The sequence below is a fragment of the Choloepus didactylus genome, chromosome 1 (genome assembly GCF_015220235.1).
Source record: "Choloepus didactylus isolate mChoDid1 chromosome 1, mChoDid1.pri, whole genome shotgun sequence".
NCBI classification, from domain to species: domain Eukaryota; kingdom Metazoa; phylum Chordata; class Mammalia; order Pilosa; family Megalonychidae; genus Choloepus; species Choloepus didactylus.
In genome coordinates, this window is record NC_051307.1 from 94,424,963 (window position 1) to 94,452,603 (window position 27,641).

Sequence of the window (27,641 nt, forward strand, 5' to 3'; positions counted from 1 at the left end):
AGGCCTCCCTATGGTTGTGCCTAAGAGCCTCCTCCCGAATGCCTCTGTTGCTCAGATGCGGCCCTGTCTCTCTAGCTAAGCCAACTTGAAAGGTGAAATCACTGCCCTCCCCTCTACGTGGGATCAGACACCCAGGGGAGTGAATCTCCCTGGCAACGTGGAATATGACTCCCGGGGAGGAATGTAGACCCGGTATCGTGGGACGGAGAACATCTTCTTGACCAAAAGGGGGATGTGAAAGGAAATGAAATAAGCTTCAGTAGCAGAGAGATTCCAAAACGAGCCGAGAGGTCACTCTGGTGGGCACTCTTACGCACACTTTAGACAACCCTCTTTAGGTTCTAAAGAACTTGGGTAGCTGGTGGTGGATACCTGAAACTATCAAGCTACAACCCAGAACCCATGAATCTTGAAGACAGTTGTATAAAAATGTAGCTTATGAGGGGTGACAAGGGGATTGGGAAAGCCATAAGGACCACACTCCACTTCGTCTAGTTTATGGATGAATCAGTAGAAAAATAGGGGAAGGAAACAAACAGACAAAGGTACCCAGTGTTCTTTTTTACTTCAATTGCTCTTTTTTCACTCTAATTATTATTCTTGTTATTCTTGTGTGTGTGCTAATGAAGGTGTCAGGGATTGATTTGGGTGATGAATGTACAACTATGTAATGGTACTGTGAACAATCGAAAGTACGATTTGTTTTGTATGACTGCGTGGTATATGAATATATCTCAATAAAATGAAGATTAAAAAAAAAAAAAAAAAAAGACATAATGCTGAGCAAAATAAGCCAGGCACAAAAAGAGAGATATTGTATGTTACCACTAAAGTGAATTCTGTGAAAAATGTACAATGTTTTATACTGTAGAATGTAGGGGACCTAGAGATACCAATTAGTGGAGGGGGAATGATAATCTAATAAGAACAGATAAACTATGGAGGGTAATCTCAATGTTATGGGAATGCTCAGGAATGATTATGGTTTGTAAACTTTCTTGGATATAGTAAGATCATGTTGGAAGCAATAGAGTTATTTTAGGTTTTTTTTTTCCTATTCCTTTGTTTTCTTAGGGGTTGTTAATTTTCTTGGGGTATGGTAGGAACATGTTGGAAGCAATGTAGGTATTTTAGATTATTTGTTTTTCTTACTCCTCTGTTTGGACATGGTTTATTAATTTTCTTGGGGTATGGTAGGAACATATTGGAAGCAAAGTAGTTATTTTAGGTTATTTGTTTTCCTTAATCCATTGCTTTGTTTGAAATGTTGTGGGGTTTTTTTGGTTGTTGTTTGCCTGTTTGTTTTTAATTTTTTGATAAACAAAGTTAAAAAATTGAAAAAAAATCAGTAGAAAAATGGGAGTAAAAACTAAATGACAAATAGGGTGGGATGGGGGGATGGTTTGGGTATTCTCTTTTCACTTTTGTTTTTTATTCTTATTCTGATTCTTTCTGATGTAAGGAAAATGTTCAGAAATAGATTGTGGTGATGAATGCATAACTATATGATATGATCATACTGTGAACAGTTGATTGTATACCATGGATGACTGTATGGTTTATGAATATATTTCAATAAAACTGAATTAAAAACAAAAAACAAAAAACAAAAAACAAAAAAACCCAAGTTGATTTACTACCTCAGTGATTCTGCTAGACTTATTACACTATTCCTTTATTTTCCGGCTTTTTGCAATCTAGGTTTACTCTGGAGACTTACTTCATTGTGACCTATTTTCAATTACTCAAATGCCCTCCTTTTGATACACAAACTAAAGCTTACCCAGGCTTGATTCCTAAGAGCTCTGGGAATTTAGTGAGTGAGGTCTGAGGGCTCAATTTTATATGGAGGAAATTTCAGAGGGATTCTTTGCATCTGTGTACATTAGGAATTGGGATGCTTGTAGACTCAGGACAGTGGTGATTGGTATCTCCAGTCTGTGTATGGGATGGCACAGACAAACCTCCCTGAATTATTAGCTTGGGTCAAAATAGACAGGCATCTCTACCATAAGTTTTACCCTTGGGAAGACGGTTGCTGCAAAGGAGAGGCTAGGCCTCCCTGTATTTGTGCCTAAGAGTCTCCTCCTGAATGCCTCTTTGTTGCTCAGATGTGGCCCTCTCTCTCTGGCTAAGCCAACTTGAAAGGTGAAATCACTGCCCTCCCCCCTACGTGGGATCAGACACCCAGGGAAGTGAATCTCCCTGGCAACGTGGAATATGACTCCCAGGGAGGAATGTAGACCTGGCACCGTGGGACGGAGAACATCTTCTTGACCAAAAGGGGGATGTGAAAGGAAATGAAATAAGCTTCAGTGGCAGAGAGATTCCAAAAGGAGCCGAGAGGTCACTCTGGTGGGCACTCTTATGCACACTTTAGACAACCCTTTTTAGGTTCTAAAGAATTGGGGTAGCTGGTGGTGGATACCTGAAACTATCAAACTACAACCCAGAACCCATGAATCTCGAAGACAGTTGTATAAAAATGTAGCTTATGAGGGGTGACAATGGGATTGGGAAAGCCATAAGGACCAAACACCACTTTGTCTAGTTTATGGATGGATGTGTAGAAAAGTAGGGGAAGGAAACAAACAGACAAAGGTACCCAGTGTTCTTTTTTACTTCAATTGCTCTTTTTCACTCTAATTATTATTCTTGTTATTTTTGTGTGTGTGCTAATGAAGGTGTCAGGGATTGATTTAGGTGATGAATGTACAACTATGTAATGGTACTGTAAACAATCGAAAGTACAATTTGTTTTGTATGACTGCGTGGTATGTGAATATATCTCAATAAAATGATGATTAAAAAAAAAAAAAAAAAAAAAAAAAAAAAAAGCACTGAAGTGCCACAAGTCTAATAGACTATTAGAGCTTAGATGAAGATGGAAAATTACCTAATAAAAATTGCAATTTGCATAAATTTGCCCCATAATTACAAAACTTATTAAGCTCCATTTTCCAGATACTTTAATGGGGTTCACCTTTCATTTAATGTGACTTGTGATCACTGACTACTGCAGGCAGCAAATGTTGGTAAAATCAAATCCATAATTACATTTTTGGTTCATACGTGAAAGACTGAAATATTCATTAACTGATTTATCAACTATTTGTTAAAATTAAGTAGAATAAAAAATTCTGTAGAAAAAAAAAAAAAAAAAAAAACAAAAAACAAAAAACAAAATAGACAGGCATAACTGGGGACACTAGAATATATAGTCAGGGCAATACAGAGTGAACAACTGGGGGGGCTTTTGACAGGTACTTGAAAAGGCTTCTCCACAGTTTTATTCCGTAGGTCTTTAATGAGGTTTTACCATTGTGGATAAGCATCATTTTTCCACACAAATGACTCCATCTTGTCAGGATAGGAGTTTTTAGGTTTTTGCCTTAGACATTTCAAGACATTTTAGTCCCAGAATCCATTATAGGAAAACATGCCTGGTGTGCTTCGTTTCCTGCCTTATCTCTTAGCTTCAAAACTGCCCTTCTAAACTCTGCTCCGTAATCTCTGTAATACAACAAACATTTTTCCTAGGCTCTCTGTCAGTTGGCTTCCTATTAAGTTTTACCAAGAAGAGGTAACTCAAGAGGGAAAAGAAGCCTCTTTCCTTTTTTATTTTTTTACTATTTCTTATCAGTGTTGCCCTAGCATTGGCTGTTGGCTCCTGCCTCCAAATTCTTTCAACTCTTCTAAAACTAGCCTCATTGGGACCTTCCAGAGGTAAAGGCAGCAGCTGGGGTTTCCTTCTCAGAGGTCTGCACACCAACTCTGCAGTGTCTACCACTACCCACCACCCTCAGCCCCTTGAGTGCCTACATTCTAGTAACCAAAACCCTTCATTTCCCACCTTTGTGAGTGGTAGCCACTTAGCCACTTTGTACAGCATTCCCTTTTGCTCCAATACTCGTGTAGCCAATTCTCTATACTGAATCTCCTGTCTAAATACCTGTTGTAGTTTTTGATTCTTTGACTGGAGTCTGACCAATGCACCCAGTATAACCTTTATTTGTCTAGTATAAACTGAGGAGGGAATGGGGCTCTCTTCCTGATTCTGGATCTCAGAAGAGTCCATGATCAGTCAGATTAACTTAAAGTGAAAAACAAAAGACACCCAAGCTTTTAATGGGGTTTTACTAGAAAGATTACCAGCTAGAGAGGAATGATCAAAAGATGAGCAGTTAGAGCTGGCTCAATTTATGATCCCCAACTGGATCTTCTGAACTGAACTAGTTTGATGATGGAGCCTAACCGCAGCAGCCTTGGACCACAAAAGCCAAGTTGAAGAGAAATGGAGAGAACGGTCCCCCTATCATTGAACTCAAGGTCCATGTTGTTCCACATCCTGCTAAGACAAGGAAAATATTCCAGAAAAAAAAGAATTCAGACTCAAAATTTAGTCTTGGTTGTTTATTGAGATCTTCAAACAGGAAGAAGAAATGAGGAAACAGACACAGTACTGGGTTAACTCCCCAGACTTAACATCTCAAAGTTTTTAGCTTGTGTTTTATACATCTTCATGCATAACAAATACATGTAGAGCTTGCATAGGAACTTGAGCAAACCACAAGGTGCTTCAGAGAACTGGTTTTCTCTGGGTCCAAGGTCTTTTACGACACAAGGGAGCCACAAATACCTCTGGCAGAGGAGGAGTGGAGTCATCAGTAGACAGAATTGCAATCTGTTGGATGCCGTATCTGGGGAGTACAAAGTCACTAGATGACTCCAAGAAGTAACTATTCCAAAAAGTAGGTCTGGTGGAGTATTCAGGAAGAATAGCTAGGGAGATGGAACCATCACTTGTTAAGGGTTTTTTTTTTTTTTGTCTCGGGGGCTGTAACAGGTGCTGTATGTATATTAGTTCCCTTAACCTTTCATAGCAGCAGTTGGTATGATTCTCATTTTATAAATTGAGGTTCAGAGAAGCAGCCAAGTTAAGAAGGGAATTATTGTCTTTCTTTCCTCCTCCATTACATGCCCTTTTTTCAAAACTCATGCAAGAATTAATTAGTCTTACAGTTCAATTCCTTATGGATTACATGCCATAACCAAGGAATTAAAAAGACATTTACTACCACTCTTAGCTCACTGGCCCTATAAAAATAGGTGGCAGTCCAGACTGGCTCCCAGGATGTAGTTTGCCAACTTCTCCTCTAGGGCTTTCAATTGAGACTCCAGTATGTTCAACAGAGTTCTTTTCCTGGGTAGGTCCCAAAAGCTAACCTTTCGTCTCATCAACACTGAAAGCCTGATGGAAACTCCTCTCTGCTTTTGAGAGGTTTCCTGCCTAGCTTCATTGGTCAGCCTCTTCAAAACCCTGCAGTTATTTTGATGGGGAAGGCAGCTATGTGTCTGAGGGCTCACCAAAACTGTCACCCCGGCACATGACAGTCAAGAGTTCTGCCAGTTTCTCTGGACTACTGTTCATCAGTAGTCCTAACACTTGTCCTGCACCCAAAGTAGGTACATGACACCAGGGAGAAAGTGGTTGTAAATAGTTCATCTCTCTGAAGTCTTCCCTTTTCTAGAATCTTAACATGTTTAGTCCTCATTGTTTCAGCTTTCTAATGCTGTTCAGTAGATAATTCAAAAATTTTATCTGGCTTTTCTAATTGTTCCCAGTGCAATTATGGGTCTGCTGCAAGCCACTCTATTTTCCAAATAATTTAAAAATAGTTCATTAAAGCTAAGTAAGAAAAAAATGCACAATATTATTTTCTTTTCATGGAGAACAAAACTTTACTGAATTATAATTCTCCAAACTTAAAGGCAAAAAGGGCCATCTACAGTGGTGCAGACTGAGATGCATAAGTTTCCTTTATCTTGCAATATTTTAAGACCATCTAAAAAGTTTTTGACTAGATAATATATTCAACATGATTTAAAATTCAGAAAGAATAAAAAAAAAACATAATGAAGTCATCCTTCTACTCCCGTCTCCCAGCTACCCAGTTCCACTCCCTCTGGCAACATAATTGTTTCTCCTTCTAGAGATACTGTATGCAATACAGATATATATGTATATACACTTTTTTTTGGACAAATGGTTACACACTATATACACAATTCTACATCTTGTATTTTTCACTTAACTATAATTTATAATTCTTTTATCAGTAAAGTAGGTTTGTTTTTTTATTGCTGTATAGTACTCCACTGTACTATCATTTATTTAATATCTATTGATGGACATTAAGGTTATTTCTAAGTTCATGCTATTTACAAACAACGCTATAACAAAAATGTTTTGTACATATCATTTTACATACATATGAGGACAGCTTTAAGAAATTTCTAGAATTGCTAAGTTTACCTCCATAGGGATTTTCAATTTTCTATTCACACCAACAATGTACAGAAGTGCCTATTTCCTTAGTTGTTAAGATAAAAAATTTAAAGCACACACAAAAACAAGAAAACAAAAGACCAAAAAACAAAAACCTTTATTCATCTTAATGGTAGAAAAACATGAGCATTAGTGTAAGTGAGATTAAGCATCTTTTCACAAATTTAAGAGCAATTCTTAAATATATATATTTCCTTTCTTGGAAAGTGCTCATACACTTTTCTAATTTTTCTATTGGATTAACTGGTCTTTTTCTTAATTGATTTACATAAAGGAAATCATATAGACTAAAGACACTTCATGTAAAGGAAATTAGCCTTTTGTGATGAACTGCAACTATTTCTTCCTCAGTTTGCCATGTCTTTTAATTTCCTTTTATAGTAATCTGTGATATGCATAACTCTTAATTTTATGTAGTCAATTTTAATTTTTCATAATTATTTTAATTTTCAGTTTCTTAATCTATACACTTAATCTTTAGCACCCTGATAAATTAAACAATCTCATAATCCTATCACAAAAATAAGAGAAAAAAGTAGCAATACAGGTCTAATGATTGACACAAAATATTTCTTAGTTTCTAACAATAAGGCATATATGGCAGGAATAGCAGAAAGGCTAATGAGAAATTAAAATTTATCTAAAACCAATTGTAGTCAGGAAGACTTCTTCACAGACAAAATAGGTGGTTAAATATATAAATCCTAAACATATCACACCTTGGGCTATTTTAACCCCTTCCTGGTTAGGGACCATTCCAGGAGGATTTAATTAGATAACTTTTAATTTGAGGAGTTCCAACAATTGTCTACCCTAAAAGGCAAAGTAAAATTGCTCTTAGAAAAATATTGGGTTGGTGAGAATATATTGATTTGTCTATTTTAGACAAATTTGGTTAAGTTTCTGACTAAACTTTAATTCATCATAATCTTTACTCAGAGGGCAGTCCCTTTGATTTTGAGAAAGGGCAAACTAAACTTTAAATTAGCATTAGAATTCTATCCATAATTGACCAATCAAACACTGTAGATGCCATCAAGTATGCCACGATAAAGAGAATTTCAATTACAAAATTTGAAGGGGAAAAAGGGGCTTAATAACATAAAAAAATATTGACAAATTTAAGCTAGGATTAGTTCCACGACATTTTATTGTGTTTCTACATTTCTAGACTAGATAAGTAGACATCAGCAGACATACTGTTAATGCTGCTATTTGTTTGCTAAAAGTTGTTCATATTAATGAAACAAAGCACTAAGTCTCAAGTTATTTTGAAAAATGAAATCACTGCCTTCTGATTTAACTTTCAGGGTAAGACAGGGCAAAAACCCAGTATCATACTTTCTATTTCTGTCCATAAACACAAAATAAAGTATCAAAACAAATGATAATATAAAGAAATAAATACATGGTTATGCCACAGATTCTACAACATTAGATACTGTGACATAACTCTCCCATAGTAAAATTCCCTCTTTTTTTTTTTTTTTCTGGAATAGCAGATTAACAGAAGTGGGATTTTTAAAAAATTCAGGTTAATTGAGTAGTAACTAATTTTGATTTTGAAACCAGTTACTGTTGTGTAAAAAGCTATAAAACCCAAGTGTTTTCTGTTTCATTCAGCAAAGAAAGGATGAGGAAGACTTCTCTGACAAACTATACCTGCTACACCATTTTAGACCCCAGCCCTTATCAACCATTCAGTTCCAGTGCTCCAAAATTGTTAATTTATCCCACTCAGCCTCATGTCGACTCTTAACTCCCTTTGTATCAAGAGCCTGGTTTCCTTTCTTCAACTAATTTCCAACTGACCAGAAAACTCTGATTTTCTGTTTTGACACTGATACTATCCCATTCTAAAATCAAAGAAAATGCTTAAAATTTACAGTGGACATGAAAATTAGATTACATTAGTGTTTTGGAAGTTGTAAGAAAACTTAGTTTTTAAACATTGTATGGGTTCCTTAACTACACAGCACAATCTTGCTTCGATTACCAGTCATGACAAAAGGTGAGCAGAGGTCTTCAAACATGCATGGTTTTGGAAAAAGAATAATATTTGAAAATTTCTTGGAGTTGGCAAAGGTATTTTTATATCCATAAGGACTGTCAACCTTAGTACATCATAATTATTAACAATGGAAAGGATTGGGACTCTTGCTAATCACTAAGTTTTGCAGAAATACACCTGTATATCCTTCCCTTATAATCATGCAATCCTTTAATTAAGAATAGGGGTAACCACAGAGCATAGCCACAAAATTTTTCTACAAAGATGCTATAATAGGAAGACATCTTCACAATCCAGCTTTACTAGATTACAAAGCATTCCTTTACCCATGCATTACTTTGTGTATCTCTGAAACATCTGAAAAATACTTTTCTGTGAACTACTAGGCTGTAGGGAATGAGCACCTTTAGATACATTACAATTATCTTTAGTAGAATTTGGCATCCTTCTTCCATTAACAGTAATTGAATGCTTCAACTGGACCTTAAAAGGCTGCCACTTTTCATCTCTTGAGCCTCTCCAAGGTTTCAAATGCTCTGTATCAGTCTGTCTTTTGAAATTCCTATCTTTGGAATTCTTTCTCTGTCCATTTACCAATTTGTCTGGAGAAGAGGATGTAGCACGTAACTGATATTCATCTGGGGATCCTTTTTGCCGATTTGGCTTCATTTGTGCTTTATCCACTTCCTCCTGAAGTTGTAATGCTAATAACCTGTCCTGTTCTTCTTGTTTATGTCTCTCAAAAAGCAGATGCTCCAATTCCATCAGCTTTTTGGTAAAGTTGGTTTCTCTTTCCTCTTGGTCTGAGGAAGCTTTGGGGAATATTTTTCTTCTTTTTGAAGAAAAGCATGAATCCCTTACTGCTTCCAAAGAAGATTCCTGGGGTTTTCTTTTGGTAATAGCATTACTGATCAGTAGGCTAGTCTCTTCATTTTTTGGCTCAAGGGTGTTGTTCCCAATTATCTGTGTCATACCAGACATACTGCACCCATTTGTTATTTTACCACAAGATTTAACTGCAGCTTCTACAGAGTAGGGAACTCTGGTTTTAGGTCTCTCGTGATTTACAACACATAACTCTTTATCATGATTGCTTGGTCTTATTTTGACTTCTCCTTCAAGGCATAGGCACTCTGCACCATAGGCACTTAATTGAGGCATAGGTGATTCTATCAAAGATTTTGCACCTTGTTCTTGAATTCCAAGGCACATCTGTGGAGAAAGTGTTGGCATATCCTCAATTTCTGTGTCTTGCCACGTAGGGCTCTTCACATCACTACTGTCAATTTCCTGTAGAAAATTTAAAAAGACAGTGAACCCAACATCAAGTTACACTGATACCATAATACCATGATACCACTGATGTCTAATTACACTGATACCATAGCTGAGTCACTGCTCTACATTATTAATATTACCAATAAGGTATATTAATTCTCTATTACCAGTATTTTTATTCTGCCAACTTTAGATTAAGGCATTACTTCATTTTTAACTCTCATGAAAACCTACAAACTAGATTCTACACATGGCCAACAGCTGGCATCAGGACCTGACCTTTCTTCCACTTAAAAACTTCCCCTAGTGAAGGGGTTTTGAGTATCTTTCTGTGCCATGGACCTTTATGGAATCTTGGTGAAGCTTACAGACCCCTTCTGAGAGCAATGTTTTTAAATTAAGAAACACACACACACACAGGTTTACAAAGGGAACTTATATTGTAACAGCTATCAAAATGTTAAAAAATCAAATTTGTGATGTAATAATGTGTGCACCTATTACTACATTAAATAATTACACCTAGTGGCAAGTCTAATAACTTATAATTTCAAAGTAGGGGTGAATATAAATGAATGGTATTTTAAGAGATCTGCAAAAAATATAATGTGATATGAAAATACTTGATCTGTGATTTCTATTGATAACAAAGTTATTACAAGTACTGCTAATACTACGGTGGTTTGCTGTCTACATACATCATTGAAAGTCAGTAGAAGTGAAGATGTTCTTTTTTTCTCCCATCCAAGTTTTCACGTACTCCTTGGATTCTAACCACAGACTTTAGGTTAAGAACCCTTGCTTTTAATTCTTCCCACTTAAGGTCTTAGATAAGTCAAGTCTTAGGATTAGTTTTGATCACAGGAAAGCCTTAAGAAGAGGATAAATTGCCATAGTATGATGCAAACTATGCTTCTCTGTGATAATTATAATACAGAAGTTCCTTTCAATGCAGCATATACAATAATGTAATTTAGTCTAACACAGTTGACCCTAATTTTTGACATTTCCATTGTTTAAAGATACACATGGAAAAAGATCCTATATGCTTACACTGTACCTACAGCTTTTTTAAACAACTTTTTGTTTGTTTTGGATTCTTTAAATATATACTATTCTCATTTCATGCTCTCTTTAGCCAGAATCTCATTACTGCTTCATTTTTGTAATAACATTTAATTTAGATATTTTCCATATATTGGCCCTGCTAAATTAGGGTATAGCATCTTTCATATGGTAGGAACCAATAAGGAAACTTTCCTTAACTCCCTTTTTACCCTTTTTGGTAAATGGCAGGGGGAAATGCATTTATAGACGATTTCTAGGCAAAATTGTGACGTTAATGACCAACCTGTTTCTACCAATGTGCAGTCTCTTTATTTTACTAGAAATGGGAATCATGGCCTCTTGAAAAGAAAAGTCACCATCTGCATTTAGCTGTGTTCATATATCGCATTTCTGTATTTATTTATTTTTGTTTGTATTGTAAAATTTCACATAATAAACAAAAGTTGTGATGTAAAAAAAAAAAAGGAAGAAGAAATGCTTCGATTAGAATTTCCCTCAGAACAAAGATTGTTCCTTGTTGTTGGAGACCTTATATCTGTTGTTTTATCTACTTGGCAATCATTCCTGTTTCCATTTCTTATGAACCACTGTGGTTTGGACTGGTCAAATTCTAGGCTGCCTGCCTAGTTTTGCTGTGAATATGAACAGCCAGGTTGGAAAAATATCACAGTCCAACAACCAATCCTTATTATGAGCCAGACTATCTGGTTTTAAACCTCTTGTACCACCTCTACTTGAGGGATTTGGGGCAAGTTTCTTAAATTCTCTGTGCCTCAGTTTTCTAGGCTGTGTAATGGGGTCTGGAAGGATACATATCTTTTAGAATTAGTGATTGTGATGAAGAATAAATAAGATCATACCTAAAATATCTGGCACATAGTAAATGTCCAATAAATGTTAGGTGCTACAAAACCACCTAGCTGAATTGAAAATTTTAGGAACCTATGAGTAAAGTTAACCAAATCTCTCCTTCCATGTAGGAAACTGATCTTGGCTTGGGTTCACCTTCCTTAATTCTACTTTCCTGGAAACCTGATAAAAGTGGAATGTCACCTGTGTTACTAGGCCACATAGCTTATGGTAAAGAGGACCCCTGGTAAGTGAACTACATCTAAAATAGGAAGACTAAGAATGAGCTATAAACACCTAGCAGGAAGCCATAGCTTTGGCTTTTGAAAGTGTAGTATAACTCTCTTGAGTGGATGTGTCCCTTACCAGGACCATGGAAGCTAAACCCATAGGTTATTAGAAGAGATAAATGACTCTTATGCAGCATGGGGCTTCTAAACAAGGGTGGTTACCATACTCCTGTTTGATCTCAATCCCAGGTTGTCCCAGGTTCTCTGTGAGAACTCCAGCTGAACAGACATGCCTGAAGCTGTACTACTGGCATACTGTTTACCACTCTGTATCCTTCTAACTAAAGCTGGTGCTAGGTATAGCCTATTCCATTTTTGTAAGTTTGATTATCTAGGTCAGAGACTAGCAAACTATGGCCCATGACCAAAATGGCTACTGCTTTTGTAAATAAAGTTTTTTTTTGGAACACAGACATGATCATTTATTTACATCATGCTCATGGATGCTTTCCTACTGAGATCATACAGACAGCAAGGCCTAAAATAGTTACTAACTGGCCCTTTAGCGAAGAACTTGCTGATTTCTAGGTGAGCCTAACACAGCAAAGAAAGGGTGTTGCATTTATCATGGTGACTAAAAAAAAAAAAAAAAAAAAGAAACTACAGATATTAGTAATCTATAGCATTAGTAACTTATTAGTAACTTGCCAAACTAAGAACATCTTCATTATCAACATACCTTAGATGGGGAGTTTTTCCTGCTGTTTTGAACAACTTCAGATGGTGATGCTGATCCAAATTGAGATTTAGGTGACAAATACCTTAAAAAAAAAGTTTATCAAAGTTTGAATGCTTTGAAAGACAGGGGGGGTATGTACCCAATATCATAAAAGTCAGATTAACTATTTTTGCCTGAGGTTGACTGGTTTGCTACCTGGCTGATTTGTCAGAAAGAGTATATATGAGAACCTATTTCATCTCCTGGCCTGAGGTATTCTGGTTAAACTTAAAAGGCAGAGTACCGATATTTTAGTGAAAAACAGTAGAAAGAGAAGCAAAAGGCAAATTTAAACATCTCTTAATTCTTGGGGAAAAAATAGTAGGTAGCATCAAAACAATGTAAGACTGTATTGTCTTTCCAAAAGTTATAGAAATGATATTTTTAAGTTAGGAGAGAGGATGTTAGTTTCTTTTTTTGCCAGAAACTTTGGCTGTTCAAATTTTTAAAATCCTTAATGTTGGGAAATGATCCATGATTAGTTCTTTACTATTTTAGTATGGAGACTTTATTCGGTATCAATGATCTGCTTGGAGACATACAGACATATCAATGTATCAGTATAACAGCACATTCCTAAATTTCTAAACATCTTTAATAGGCTGTTTGCCACTGAGAATACGAAGTTTGCAATATAATGCAAAATGCTATAAAAGAAGTGGGAATAAAAAGGCAGGTTACAAGATGTTAGACATTTTTTAAATTGTAAAATAATCAAACGTGCAAAAAAAATTATGTACAAAAATGGCAGAAACATCCCAAATGTTGGCTGTCTTCAAGTGGTAGTAACTTTGAGTGATTTTCCAAAGAACAACTATTACTTCTATAATTAAACAAAAAAAAAATTGTCTGATTACAAATAAGTGGAACCACAAGTTACATTATGTCAAAAGTGCCAATCAGTAACATATATATACAAAAATGAAAGAAAATCTAGAGAAGGATTTCATATAAAGAACAAATGAATATCCATTATAGATTAACAAGACTACCTAAACCACGTATTTAGTTATATCAATCCAAAAATTTACTATGCAAACTTCTGGGAGCAAAAACCACTTTGATAAGAAAAAAACAAGAATCTAAGTTTAGTCTCATTTTAATTTTGTTTTCCGGGCTAAAGAATTTCTTCTGCAAATGTCAAACTAGTTACGAGGTATTCTAGCACCAAGGTAGGATCGTTATAGCACAACAATCACAAAATGAAATGTGATCAGATATTTATTCAACAGAATCAGCTAAGATTCTTTTACTGTCCTGTGTATCTTTGTTTAAATAACCAAGTAATAAATGAATATATGCTCATTCTAAAAACGTAAACAGAAATATAGGAAATACATATCATTATCTTTTCCCATTCCCATTTGCTTCCTCATATATAACCAATCTTTAAAAAATATAATTTTTATATAGTATACACCATCTCTTCTTTAAAACAAATTTATTCTTCTGTAATTTCTTCTTTGTGTGACATGATTTTTCCAAGAAAGTACACATCTACCTCATGGAAACAAATAGCTCATAAGAGAATATTCGTAAAATATATTTAAGAATCACAATACATAGTTTCAGGGCATTAAAGGTTGAATTGTTCCCCCAAAAGATATTGTTGGGAATTAATACATTTACCCTAAAAAAGACACATTCAAATCTTGATCTACGTTCCTGTCGGTATGAACCCATTTGTAAATAGGACCTTTAAAGATACTATTAGTTAAGGTGTGGACTCATTTGTGAATAGAATCTTTGAAGATCTTATTTAAATGAGGCCAAATTCAATCAAGATAGGCCTTAATTCATTTAACAGGAGTCCTTATAAGCAAAGGAAATTTGGATGCAGTCAGTCAGTAGAAACCAGAAGTCAGAAATCAAAGAGGTAGAGATGCAAGCCAAGGAACTCCAAGGATTATGGCAAGGCAACACCAAAATGCTATAGACCCAGGAGGAAGCATGGCCTGTTGAGACTTTCATTTGGGACGTTTGGCTTCCAGAAATGAAAAGAGGATAAATGCCTGTTGTTTAAAGCCATTTAGTCTAATATACTTTGTTACAGCAGTCCTAGAAAACTAAGACATGGGCAACTGGGATACTGACTGGAAAGGGCACCAGGAAACCTACTCAAAATATTCTATATCATAATCTGAAGGTGTGTGTGTGTGTGTGTGTATGTGTGTGTGTGAAAATTCATCAAGCAGTACACTTAGGCCAGTATGCTTTAATATATGGTATCATACTACATGTATTCATACACAATTTCACCCAATATTTTCCCGAATCATGCATGTGACCCTCAGCTATAATTCTTTTGCAGGGCTAAAGAATATTCCATTCTACTCTTGGACATCTGGGGTGCTTTCAGCTCTCTGTTGTTAAGAATAGGACATGTCTCCTGGGTTTCTCTAGTGTTTATACTGCTGAGTCACAGAGTATCAATCTTTTACACTCTCATCAAGAGTGTATGTGCACTATACCCTCTACCATGTCAGAAATTTAATTTTTGCCATAAGGTGAGTGGGAAATGGTAGCTCTTTGTAGTTTTAATTTGCATTCCTTGATTACTAATAAAGTTAAAAGTCTTTCCACATTTGTATTAGCTTTCAGGTTTCATTTCCTGTAAAAAAGTTTTTTGCTCATTTTTCTACTGGTCTTTTTCTAATGTGTGGGTAATCTTTAATAGTAATCTTTTGTCAGTTAAATGAGTTAAAATACCCTTTCAAACTTTGCAGCTTTTCATTTTCTGCAGGTGTTCTGACCTTCTTAATCTAATTATGTTTTGCTCTTTAAAACATTCCTCTCTGTTCTTCTTTTAATCTTTGTAAAGTTTTATGGTTTTGCCTTTTTTAATGTTGGTCTTAAATTCATCTAAATTTTTATATATAGTATGAGAAGTCCAATCTCATTTTCCCTATATAATCAATTGCCCCTGTACCATTTATTGACAAGCTCATCCTTTCGCCATGAATTTAGCAATGGCAACTACTGCATTAGTTATCCAATGTATGCCAAAACTTAATGGCTTAAAACAACAAACATTATCTCACAATTTCTGAGGGTCAGAAATCCAAAAGCAAGTTAGCTGGGTGGTTCTGGCTCAGGAGCTCTCACACAGTCAAAATGTTAGTCATCTGAAGGTTGGACTGTGACTGGAGGATCCACCTGTAAAAAGCTTACTCGCAAGGCTATTCTGGAGTCTTTGCTTTCATTGGCTGTTGGCAGAAGGCCTCAGTTACTTCCCATGTGGCCTCTCCACAGGGCTGCTCACAACACGGCAGCTAACTTTTCAAGAGTAAGTAATCCAAAACAGAGAAGACACAGCGCCTTTTATGACCTAGACTCTTGTTCTGGTTTGCTAATGCTGCCAGAATGCAAAACACCAGAAAAGGATTGGCTTTTATAAAAGGGGGTTTATTTGGTTACACAGTTACAGTCTTAAGGCCACAAAGTGTCCAAGGTAACGCATCAACATTCAGGTACCTTCACTGGAGGATGGCCAGTGGTGTCTGGAAAACATCTGTTAGCTGGGAAGGCACATGGCTGGCATCTGCTCTGGAGTTCTGCTTTCAAAATGGCTTTCTCCCAGGATGTTCCTCTCTAGGCTTCAACTTCTCTCCAAAACGTCACTCTCAGTTGCTCTTGCGGCATTTGTATTCTCTTAGCTTCTCTGGAGCAAAAGTCTGCTTTCAAATCCATCTCCAAAATATCTCTGTAAACTGCAGTTCCTCTTTCAGCTCCTGTGCATTCTTCAAAGTGTCCCTCTTGGCTGTAGCAAGCTTGCTCCTTCTGACTGAGCTTATATAGTGCTCCAGTAAACTAATCAAGGCCCATGCTGAATGGGCAGGGCCACACCTCCATGGAAATTATCCAATGAAAGATCTCACCCACAGTTGAGTGATCATATCTCCACAGAAATATCCAATCAAAAGTCTCCACCCCAATCAAAACTAATATGTTTCCTGCCCACACAAGACTGCATCAAAGATAATGGCATTTTCCGGGACATAATCCATACTGCTACTTCCGTTTATTCTATTTAGAAGAGAGTTACTAAATCCAGGCTATACACAAGGAGAGGGGGATTGGACTTCCATCTTTTTAAGGGAGGAATATAAAAGAATCTGTGGACATATTTTTAAAACACCAACTATTATAAAGGCTCCATTAACTGAAGCTATTGTGTTGCTTCAGTCAATTTGTCTAACTGTGTGCAAATGCCATATACTTTTAAATCTGAAGCATCCATCCTCCCCCAATCACACATTTTTTTCTCATCAAGGATACCTGACGGCCTTTTCTCTTACATACACATTTTTAAATCAGCATCATGTAATAAAAAAAAGTTGAGATTCTGATTGGAATTGCCCTGAATCTACAGATCAGTTTGGAGAGATGTGGCATTTAACAATATTGTAATATTACACAACTTCAAAGACATGAACCTTGTTCATGACTTTGTTTCAAGCCACTGAACATTTCTTTAATATATTATAATAGAGTTTTACAGTTTTCTCCGTAAGGTCTTGCAGCTTTTTCAATAAATTTGTTTTACAATAATTTTATATTCAGAAACCTTGCTAAACACTTAATTCCAAAACTGTATCTCTGAACTCATTTGGGATTTAATTACACCACATCTGAGTTAACGATAGCTTCTTTTTCCTTCCTTTCCCAGCTCATATTTTTAATTTTTTTTTCTGGTCGTACTTTGCAGACTCCAGTATAATGCTGAATAGGAGCAGTGAGTAGTTGACCACCCCTGTGTTTTCCTGGCCTTAAAGAGAGAATGATTTAAATGTTTAACCAAGAAGTGTGGTATCTGTTTTAAGTATTTTAGCAGATATCATTTAACAGATTAAAGAAGTTTTCTTCTATTCCTACTTTGCTAAGAATTACTATTCTTATGCTGATCATATTAAAACTGTTAATGGGATGATTTGTGATAACTCATTTTCTAATAGTAAGCTAATGACGTTTACTGGAATTGTAGTTTTAAATAAATTTTCAGCCTTTCTTTTCTGATATGGGTTTAAAGGTACAGATTTCCTTCCAGATATTGCTTTAGCCACATCCCCCAAATTGTGATGTGTATGTAGAATTTTCAAATGTATATTTTCATCAAGCTTTATATTTTTTGACCCATGAAGAAGACATTTTTCTTAATTTTCAAGTATTTTGGTGATCTTTTTATTGAAGTGAAATTAACATAACAAAATTAACCATTTTAAAGTGTAGAATTCAAGGGCACTTGGAACATTCAAAAAGTTGTGCATCATCTCTATCCAGTTCAAAAACATTCCTGTCACTCCCAAAGCAGGCCCCTTACCCATAAAGCAGTCAATCCGCATTCTTATTTCCCCTAGTCACTGACAACTTCTAATCTGTTTTCTGTATGGATTAACCTATGTTGGTTATTTCATTTAAATGGAATCTCATACAACATGCATAAGAGAGGGATCCAAATTCATTCTTTAACATGAAGATATCCAGTTGTTCCAGCACCATTTGTTGAAAAGACTAATGTTTCCTCATTCAATGGTCTTGGCACCCTTGTAGAAAATCAAATGACTCTATATATGTATGAGTTTATTTCTGGAATTTCAATTCTATTCCATTTATTTATAAGTCCTGCTTGGATTGTGTTGTTGCAGTTTTCCATTGACTGTAATCATAGGGAATAGGTAGTATTAAGACATACCCTAGGGGATTCTCCTATATTCCAGGCAAACTCTTCTTTACCTCCATTTCCTATTTCCTCCAGTCACCCAGGCCAATACAGTAATTCCCTTCTTTGTCTGTTGATTGAGAAGCACGGGGAACCCAAAGTGGCCAGAGGGCAATCTTAACTTCTAATTCAATGGAATCATTTTTTGTGTCTCTTTGTGGAAGCACTCCTCTTTTTGGAACTAAGACCTGTATACCAGCAGAACTAAAGGTTGTGCAGACAGGAAGCAAAAAACTTTCTAGTGGATCACTAGGGGTAATTGTGAGTAGTGCCACTCCCATTTCCATCTCTCGACTCCTAGACCCATGGATCCTGGTTATGGGAGAAATAGCACCAGAATGGACACTGATTTAGAGCATACACAGCCTCCTGGAGGACACTGTCTCAGCCCTGCAAGGTCTTGCCGCCCAGTTGATCCATAATTTAGTCTTCAAAAGGGCATTCAACCATTCTGTCCATCCAGATGCCTCAGGATAATGATGGGGAACATAGTAGGACCAGTGAATTCCATGAGTATGTGCCCATTCCTAAACTTCCCTTGCTGTGATCAGATGCAATGCTTATGGGATACAATGACGGTGGATAAAGAATTCTTTAAGTCCACGGATGGTAGTTTTGGAAGAATCATTGTGCACAGGGAAAGCAAATCTGTATCAAGAGTATATGCCTATTCCAATTAGAACAAAATGCTGCCCTTTCCATAAATGCTACCCTTTCCGTATTGGAATTATATACCAGAGGAGTTCTGGCATTTTGCCTTCAGGTAACGTAGGACACTTTTTGGTCCCTGCTTCAGCCAACCACCTAAACTGTCAGAGCCCTTCCTAACCTCTCAAGCCCTAACACTGAATCCTGAACCTCTACTTAGTGGGCCCATATCAATAAACTCAGTCTGATCCAACTTTATATTCCTTCCACTATTACCCCACACCATTAATAATGCCTCGTACTACACATATTCCTGATTTCTATCTATATAAATTGGAAAAATCATGTAGTTCTTTTTGGATTGTAGCATACCTCCTCATGGGTCACACTTTGTACCTCACCTTCTGGGGCTTGTTGGGACTTAGTCTAGTTATAGGTCTGGAAGAAAAGAAGGGTGGTAGGGATGGGTCATAAAAGGAATCAGCAGTGTCTTGCAAGCAAACTACCCCAGGGCATTCCATTGCAGTTTCATCAGGTGAAACAGGATTAATCTCTTCAGTATGTGAAGGCTGTTTTCTCAGGGGAGGCAGTTACAGGTTTATTAGGCACAGAATGGTTAATCTCTTTGGGTGGAGGCTGGATGGCTGATGACACAGGACAGGGTGAGGTTAGGTGGCTGAATCCTCAGGGCACACTATTACAAGTTTTTCCGATGAAGACCATCCAGGAGAATCTAGGCTTTCAATGTCCCTACCTTCATCATCAACCCTTAGGTACCCATTCCAATTTTCAGGATCCCATTCCTTTCCAATCAACAACCTCACTTTAGAAGTGGACACCCTGCAAGTTTGGAGATTCAATTTACTTTGTAATCCAGTCACTCACAAAATGAGACTCTGGGTCTGGTTTTCAGAAGTCTCAAGTCTGAGGCTACATGAAGAGCTTCTTTCAGGGCACACACAGAAACTTTCATGTCCTTCATGCAGTACTTAAGCTGGGAACTTGAAACCTTGAAGCTCACCCCTCTATTTAACAACTGTATTCAGGGTATTTAGGAACAACCACCAAGATCATGAAACTTTTTAACTCCACAATACTCTGTTAAGGTGTCAAACAGACTCTCACCCAGAGCCTTGCCTCTCATAAGTATTTGAATAGCAGTATACAACAGTGATATTTTGCATATCTCTATTGCCAATTCACATCAGCGACTATCAGTGCCATCCTGATCACTGGAAATAGAGCTACTAGTGCCTTTGAATCTAATCAGATTAGAAAACCAACTCCAAAAGTCCTAGAACCACTCGGAAATCTCATCCTTAAGATTCTGTTTCTCAAGAACCATTCCCAGTAACAAATCTGTATTAGTCAGGGTTCTTCAGGAAAACAGAACGCACAGGATTATATATATATTATTATGAGGTTTATTATAGGAGTTGGCTCACCCAACTGTGGGGATGGCGAGTCTGAATTCCATAGAGCAGGCTGCAAGTTGGGCACTCCGATGATGTTTTAGATGAATTCCCCAGGAGAAGCTGACTAGAGGTAGAAATTCTTCCTACTGACTGCTCAAATCGTCAGTTCTCCTTTTAAGGCCTTCAAATGATTGGATGAGACTTCTATCCTTGTTGAAGGCTATCTCCTTAGCTGTCTGTAGACAAAATCAACTTATTGATGATTTAAATCCACAGAATATCTTCAGAGTAACTATCAGGCCAGTGCTTGCTTGACCAAACAACTGGACACCATAACCTAGCCAAGGTGACACATGAACTTAACATCACAGGTAGTATTGTCACCTTAACAATACTAAGTCTTCCAATCCTTGAACATGGATGTCTTTCCATTTATTTAGGTCTTTAATTTCTTTCAGCAATATTTTGTAGTTTTCAGTGTAGAAGTCTTTCAGTACCTTGGTTAAATTTATTCTTAAGTATTTTATTCTGTTTGATGATAGTTGTTCTAGTTTGCTAATGCTGCCGGAAGGCAAAACACCAGAGATGGATTGGTTTTTATAAAGGGGGTTTATCTGGTTACAAAGTTACAGTCTTAAGGCCATAAAGTCTCCAAGGTAAGGGGGTACCTTCACTGAAGGATGGCCAATGGCGTCTGAAAAACTTCTGTTAGCTGGGAAGGCACGCAGCTGACGTTTGCGCCAGAGTTCGGGTTTCACAATGGCTTTCTCCCAGGCCATTCCTCTCTAGGCTTCAGCTTCTCTTCAAAATGTCACTCTCAGTTGCTCTTGGGGCATCCGTCCTCTCTTAGCTTCTCCGGAGCAAAAGTCTGCTTTCAAAGGCCATCTCCAAAATGTCTCTGTAAGCTTCAGCTCCCTCTCAGCTCCTGCGCATTCCCCAAAGTGTCCTTCTTGGCTGTAGCAAGCTTGCTCCTTCTGTCTGAGCTTATACAGTGCTCTAGTGAACTAATTAAGACCTACCCTGAATGGGTAGGGTCACACCTCCATGGAAATTATCCCATTAGAGTCATCACCCTCAGCTGGGTGGGTCGCATCTCCATGGAAACACTCAAAAGAATTACAATCTAATCAACATTGATACCTCTGCCCAGGCAAGACTGCATCAAAGATAATGGTGTTTTGGGGGACATAATACATTCAAACCAGCACAATACTGTAAATGGAATAGTTTTAATTTCCTTTTAGATTGCTCATTGCTAGTGTACAGAAATACAACTGATTTTTGAATGTTCATCTTGTATCCTGCAAGTTTGCTGAATTCATTCACTACCTCTCTACCAGTTTTTTGTGTGTATTCTTTAAGATTCACATGTATTTATTACGATATATTAAGATTGTGTCCATATCTGAATAGAGATGGTTTTACCTCTTCCTTTCCATTTCTGATGCCTTTTATTATTTTTCTTGCCTAACTGCTCTTGCTAGAACAATAGCAACCAAAAGAGAGTTGAGGTAATTAAAACTATCAAACAAAATGGACTTCAAGTCAAAAACTGTTACACGAGATAAAGAAGGCCATTATATATTGATAAGGGTCATAAAAAGCAAGTGGACATCCTTGTTTCATTCCTAATCTTAGGGGAAGAGCTTTCAGTCTTTCATTGAGTATAGTTAGCAGTAGGATTTTTAAAAATGCCATTTCTCAGGTCGAGGAAGTTCCCTTCTATTCCAAGTTTTTGAGTATTTTTATCATAAAAGGGTGTTGGATTTTATCAAATGCTTTTTCTGCACCAATTGAGATGATCAGGTGGTCTCACCCCACCTTCATTCTATTAACATGATGTCTTCATTGAATGGTTTTTGTATATTGAATCAGCCTTGCGTTGTTGGGATAAATCCCAGTTGGTCATGGTGTATAACCCTTTTAACATCCTCTTGTCTTTGGTTTATGAGTATTTTGGCTCTGAGCCCAAAACATCAGGCTTTGGTATCAGGATAATGCTGACCTGATAGAGTTAGCAAGTGTTCCCTTCTCTTTGAATTTTTGGATAAGTTTGAGAATCAGTCTGGTAGTTCACATCCTTCTAGAAGCTTGTCCACTTCTAGGTTATTTGTTGTGTTCAATTGTTCATAGCACTCTCTTATAATCCTATTTGTTGTGTTCAATTGTTCATAGCACTCTCTTATAATCCTTCTATTTCTATGAGGTTGGTGGCAATGTCCTCACTCACTTCACAACTGATTTTAGTAAATTTGTGTCTTTTCACTTTTTTTCTTAGATTAGCTCAAGGTTTGTCAAGTATATTGATCTTTTCTAGGAACCAACTTTGGGTTTCATTGATTTTCTCCGTTCTTTTTCTATTCACAACATTATTTACCTTTGCTGTTATCTTTCGTATTTCCTTGCTAGCTTTGGGTTAGTTTAGTTAGGTCTTTTTTCCTCTAGTTTATTAGATATAAAGTTAAGATTACTGATTTGAGGTCTTTCTTCTTTTTTGAATGTAGGCATTTATAGCTATAAATGATGTCGCTCCATCTCATAAGTTTTGGTACAGTGTGTTTTTGTTTCATTTGTCTTGAAATATTTTCCAATCTTCCTGTGACTATATCTTTGACACAAAGAGGTTCAAGAATCTCTTGTTTAAATTCCATATATTTGAGGATTTTTAAGTTTTCCTTCTGAGATTGATTTCTAGCATCATCCCATATGGTCAAAGAAAATACTTTGCATGATCCCAGTCTTTTAAAATTCATTAAGATTTGTTCTGTGGCCTAACATACGGTTTATTCTGCCAAATATTCATGTGCAGTTGAGAAGAATGTTTATTCTGATGTTATTGGATGGAATGTTCTATATGTGTGTCAAGAGCTAAGCTAAGCTGAGCATAGAAAGCTCACTTATATGAAATGCCTAACCACAGTGGGCATGTAAATTTGCCACATCTGTTCTTTAACTTTTACCTCTGGTAGCTTTGCAAAATTATTTGGAAGGCTTTCTATATTTTTCTCTGCTTTGAAATAAGTTTAAATAGTGAGAAATATGTTTCTTGAAGATTTGCCAGAAATCATCTGTAAAATCAATTTTGCAGGGTCGATTTTTAATGACTGTTCTTATATTTGGATATCTTATTTGATACTCAAACAGTATCAAAGATTTTACAGTATGACGTATGTCTCTCCTGCCCACAATGTCCTTATCACCCTCACCAGAAGGAAACCATTGCTTCTAGTTTCTTGTGTGTCTTTCCAGAAATAGCTTTGGCATATATAACCAATATGAAAAAAAGAAAATAAAAAATATAATAAATAAACAATTAAAAATAAAAATATAGCAAAATTTTAAAAAACAAATAAAAACATAACCAATATGACTATGTATTCCACCCAACATTAGAATAAACAGTCTTCTCAACTGCACATGAATTTTTGAAATTATCTATTTTTTTCTTTGAGTAGTACCTGTTCAAGTTTTCTACTCTATGTCAATTTTGTTATTTTTCTAGAAAACCCCTTTTTAAATTCGAGGTAAGTTAATCTCAATCAGGGTGGTACCCAGCCCTAAAAGCACTGAGAAACAGGGGGAAAGGAGGAGATGGTGGCATTTTTATGCATCATAGAAGGGCACAGAAAGAGTTACTAACATTTAGTGGGTGAAAGCCAGAGATCCTAAGTAAAACTCTGAAATGCACAGCACAGTTCTGCTATCGAAGAACTATACTGTCTAAAATGTCAATAGCACTTGTTGGGGACACACTTATCTAGTTTTATTTTATGTAATAGCATTATAATTTTAACAGTTCCCCTCTGCTGTTACATGTACTTTTTCTGTTTGATTAGGCTTTCTAAATGGCCTATCTCTTTTTTAGGCAACATTTGTTTATTTTTATGATTAACTTCTGTTTTAACATTAATCTGCCAGTTTCTCAATTTCTGCTTTTAAATTCCTTAATCTGTCAGATTACTCTTATATTCCTAATAATTTTTTATCTTTATATATTTCAAAGTGTGTACTTCGATACATGAAATATCATGACAGTTGTATCCTTTAGGCAAAATATTACTTTATCGATACAGAATATCTTTTTCTTTTTAATGTTTTTTGTTTTGATTTCTACTTTGCATAATATTAGTATTAATAATATTAATATTGCCACATGTTTTCTCTCTTGATAGCAACAGCCTCATTTAATCCTACCTTCCTCCTCTCCAACCTCATCATTTCAGTGAATTTTGGAAGAAGGCTGAACCAGAAGTCTATACATGGTTTTCAAGTGTAGATGGCGGTTCTTAAACTCTTCTGCACGTAGACTACTACAGGGAAGTTTATGTGCTTATAAAGCCATCAACTAACTCTGCCTAGAGGTTTGAGAGGAAACTAAATCATTTCACTGTTGACTACTTGACTCATGCTTTTTGTATGGTAAGAGAACAAATATGGTGCAGAGACTGGGGAAAAGGTGATGGGGGAGTGACCTAGATGCAAATGTCAAATTGTAAACTCCTTCAATGAGGATGATCTTATATGGGACCAGCTTTTCTCGGTTGAGTCCAAACAAAAGAAAGAGGCATCCAAATGGTTCATTTTGAGAAAATGGGCCCTATATGGAAGTCCTGCACTGAGCTAACAAGATATTAAAAAAATGCAAATCTTCCAAAATAATTGGCTGCCATCACATCTCTCTTTGTGCTAGCCAGGAGTATAAGCTATTTAAGTAGATCTCTTTTTTTCAATTTACATCATCTTAGATCATCTGGAGAGGCTTTATGCAGAGCTCATGGACCAAACTTTGATATCCAGTTGCCCATATGAACAAATAATGTTTACATACAGTATGTGATCAGTAAATAACTGATAGTCATGTTCACTTACTTCTGAATATCTCCAGTGTTTCTTTGTTTATTCTTATTTTTCTTTTGTGACTTGGTTGTGGTGGTATCAGATTTTCTGGAAGTCAAGGGAGAAGCCAAGATATTTTCTTTATAGAAATTGTTCTTCAACAACAGAAGAAAGCAAAACAGACATTATTAAAGAGAACTTTATGATAAAATAAGCTCTTAATTTGACTAAATAATTCAGAATATATGAGAGAATTTTTCAGAGATTAAGCTCACATTTAAATTCTATACATATTTGCAGAATATGGACATGCAAAAATTAGCATAAATAAGATTAAATTCATCCATGGTGGTTTAAATTAGTGGCATTTTTACTGTACATTATTAAGCACAAAAAAGGGCATGACATGTATGTTAATTTTTCTAATAAATAGTTTCATACAAGTATAACGACCTTACTCTATAGTGAAAAATTCAAAGAGTTATGAATATTCTAGGAGTAAAAACTTGGTTTTACGTAAAAATAACTGAATTTGGGGCCTTAACAGTATACCAATATGTATCATGAATATTTACTTGCTATAACAGTATTATAAGTTTTTTACTACAGTACTGGAAAAATTCATAATTGGTGGTGGTATACAGTTGGCCTTAACTTTTTCAAGTTAACCAAAAACTATTCTAAAATATCAATAGATCTAACTATTATAATTTGAAATGAAAACAAGGATTAGAACACTAGATTCTTCAGATAGGTAAATTCTTCTTTGACATATTTTCTTCCTACTCCATCTGTTCATCTATTGGTTACATCTTTAATTTAATTTTCTGATTATCTGACTGCCTTTCCAAAACTTTTCTACTCAAATTAAAAACAAAACAAAAAACAATAAAGGATATATAAAAAAGGGCATACAACCCAAAACTTGGGTCTATTATTATGAATTTTAGGACTCTCAAAAATGCAAAAAAAAAAAAATAAAATAAATTAAAAAAAAATTCCAATTTTCTGGGTATGCTTCCTTTTGGTAAGTATATTTTAAAATATTTGTTGTTTGAAAGCAGAGGAATAGTTTGCATAGGCTCTCCAACTCAAATGTACATCAGACTTACCTAGATGCCTCTGGAGGTAGTATTCCCTAAGTCCCATCCCTAGAAATTCTGATTCAGTAGACTTAGAGCAAGTATAAGAATTTGTATTTTAAAAAAACCAAAGGTGATTCTGCCAGTCTCTTTCAAACCAATGGGTCCCACTGGATCCTTTGTATAGGTTTTATTATCCTTTCTTTTACTCCTAGGCAGTAATTTACAACAAGATAATAAAATCCAGGTTTATTATAGCACTTAAAATGTTTCACTTGTTAAAAGTAATTTGCATCCAAACAATGGAATATTACACCATTCTTAAAAAGAATTATATAGACTGTATGTAATGATATGAAAAAATCTCTAAGACATATCAAGTGAAAAAATGCAAGGGGCAAAACAGTGTGACTGGTACAATCCTTTTTAGCTGAACAAGAAAAAAAGCTAGAAAAAACTGTTACTAGTGGTTACCTTTGGGAAAACAAACTGATGTAAAGGAACAGGAATGGGAGTGGAGAGGTGGGAGAGGGAAGAAAGGTAGCTTTTACTTTTCACTGAATAGCCTTCCTACATAAGTTGAATTTACTAACAATGTATAAAAAAGGTTTTCTTTCTTTAACTTGGATTAGAGGAAATATATAACAATATGCAAAAAAGTTTTAAGTTACTTGAAGTACAGCACAAATGTTGGAAAGAACTTGTATTTATCATGATCATCTCTTCAGTTCTTTGAAAACCACTTAGTCAAAGCAACAGAAATGTTAATACTTCAAAATTCTCCCCTAAAACTTACTACATCAATGCTTAGTTGTCTTGCCAGTTCTTCATCACTTTTCAATTGTTCTTCTATCTCTTTTTGCCTTTTTTCTGCTTGTCTTTTTTCCTCCTCTTCCTCCTCTGCCAATAATCTTTGTATGTATTCTTCACTGGCTTTGTTTTCTTCTTCCTCACTGGCTCGTCGCTCTGCTTCCACCTTGGAAAATAATAAAGCACAATCCTTCCTTGAACTTTTTACTACACTTGGAGTATTTCATAAAAAGATAAGTAAAAGAAAAGTAAAAAAGAGAACAAACTGGCAGGAATTAAAACATCTCAAATTACATATAGATCTGGAGAGGTAAATCCTGTAGGATAGTTCAAAAAGGCTCCTTAAGAAGTCTTTCTAGATCAGCAAAATGTAATTTTGATCATAGCCTCATACCTTATTTCCTTAGTCCTTATCACAGTTTCTACTACATGGTCACACATTTGTGGAGGTGTTTCTTATTAACACCTTCCTCAATTAACAGAGTGCTATATGCTGTCTGACTTAGATCTAGTTCCCGAACCAAACCCTAGTAAATGATAAAACTGACTTACACCCTTAGATCAGGGA

General features: G+C 35.9%; 1 protein-coding gene across 1 annotated transcript in view; it reads right to left on the reverse strand.

Annotated features, from left to right (window-relative positions):
* Positions 1 to 4,779: 4,779 nt before the first annotated feature.
* The window catches only part of RNF168 (ring finger protein 168), a 66,698-nt gene continuing 43,836 nt past the window's right edge, over positions 4,780 to 27,641 (reverse strand). The window contains exons 3-6 of the mRNA XM_037837628.1: positions 27,060 to 27,239; positions 25,215 to 25,336; positions 12,525 to 12,606; positions 4,780 to 9,650 (exon numbers count right to left, since the gene is read on the reverse strand). Of these exons, the coding sequence (XP_037693556.1) occupies positions 8,694 to 9,650; positions 12,525 to 12,606; positions 25,215 to 25,336; positions 27,060 to 27,239 (1,341 nt within the window). The 3' untranslated portion in view covers positions 4,780 to 8,693. The remainder of the gene's footprint in view (positions 9,651 to 12,524; positions 12,607 to 25,214; positions 25,337 to 27,059; positions 27,240 to 27,641) is intronic.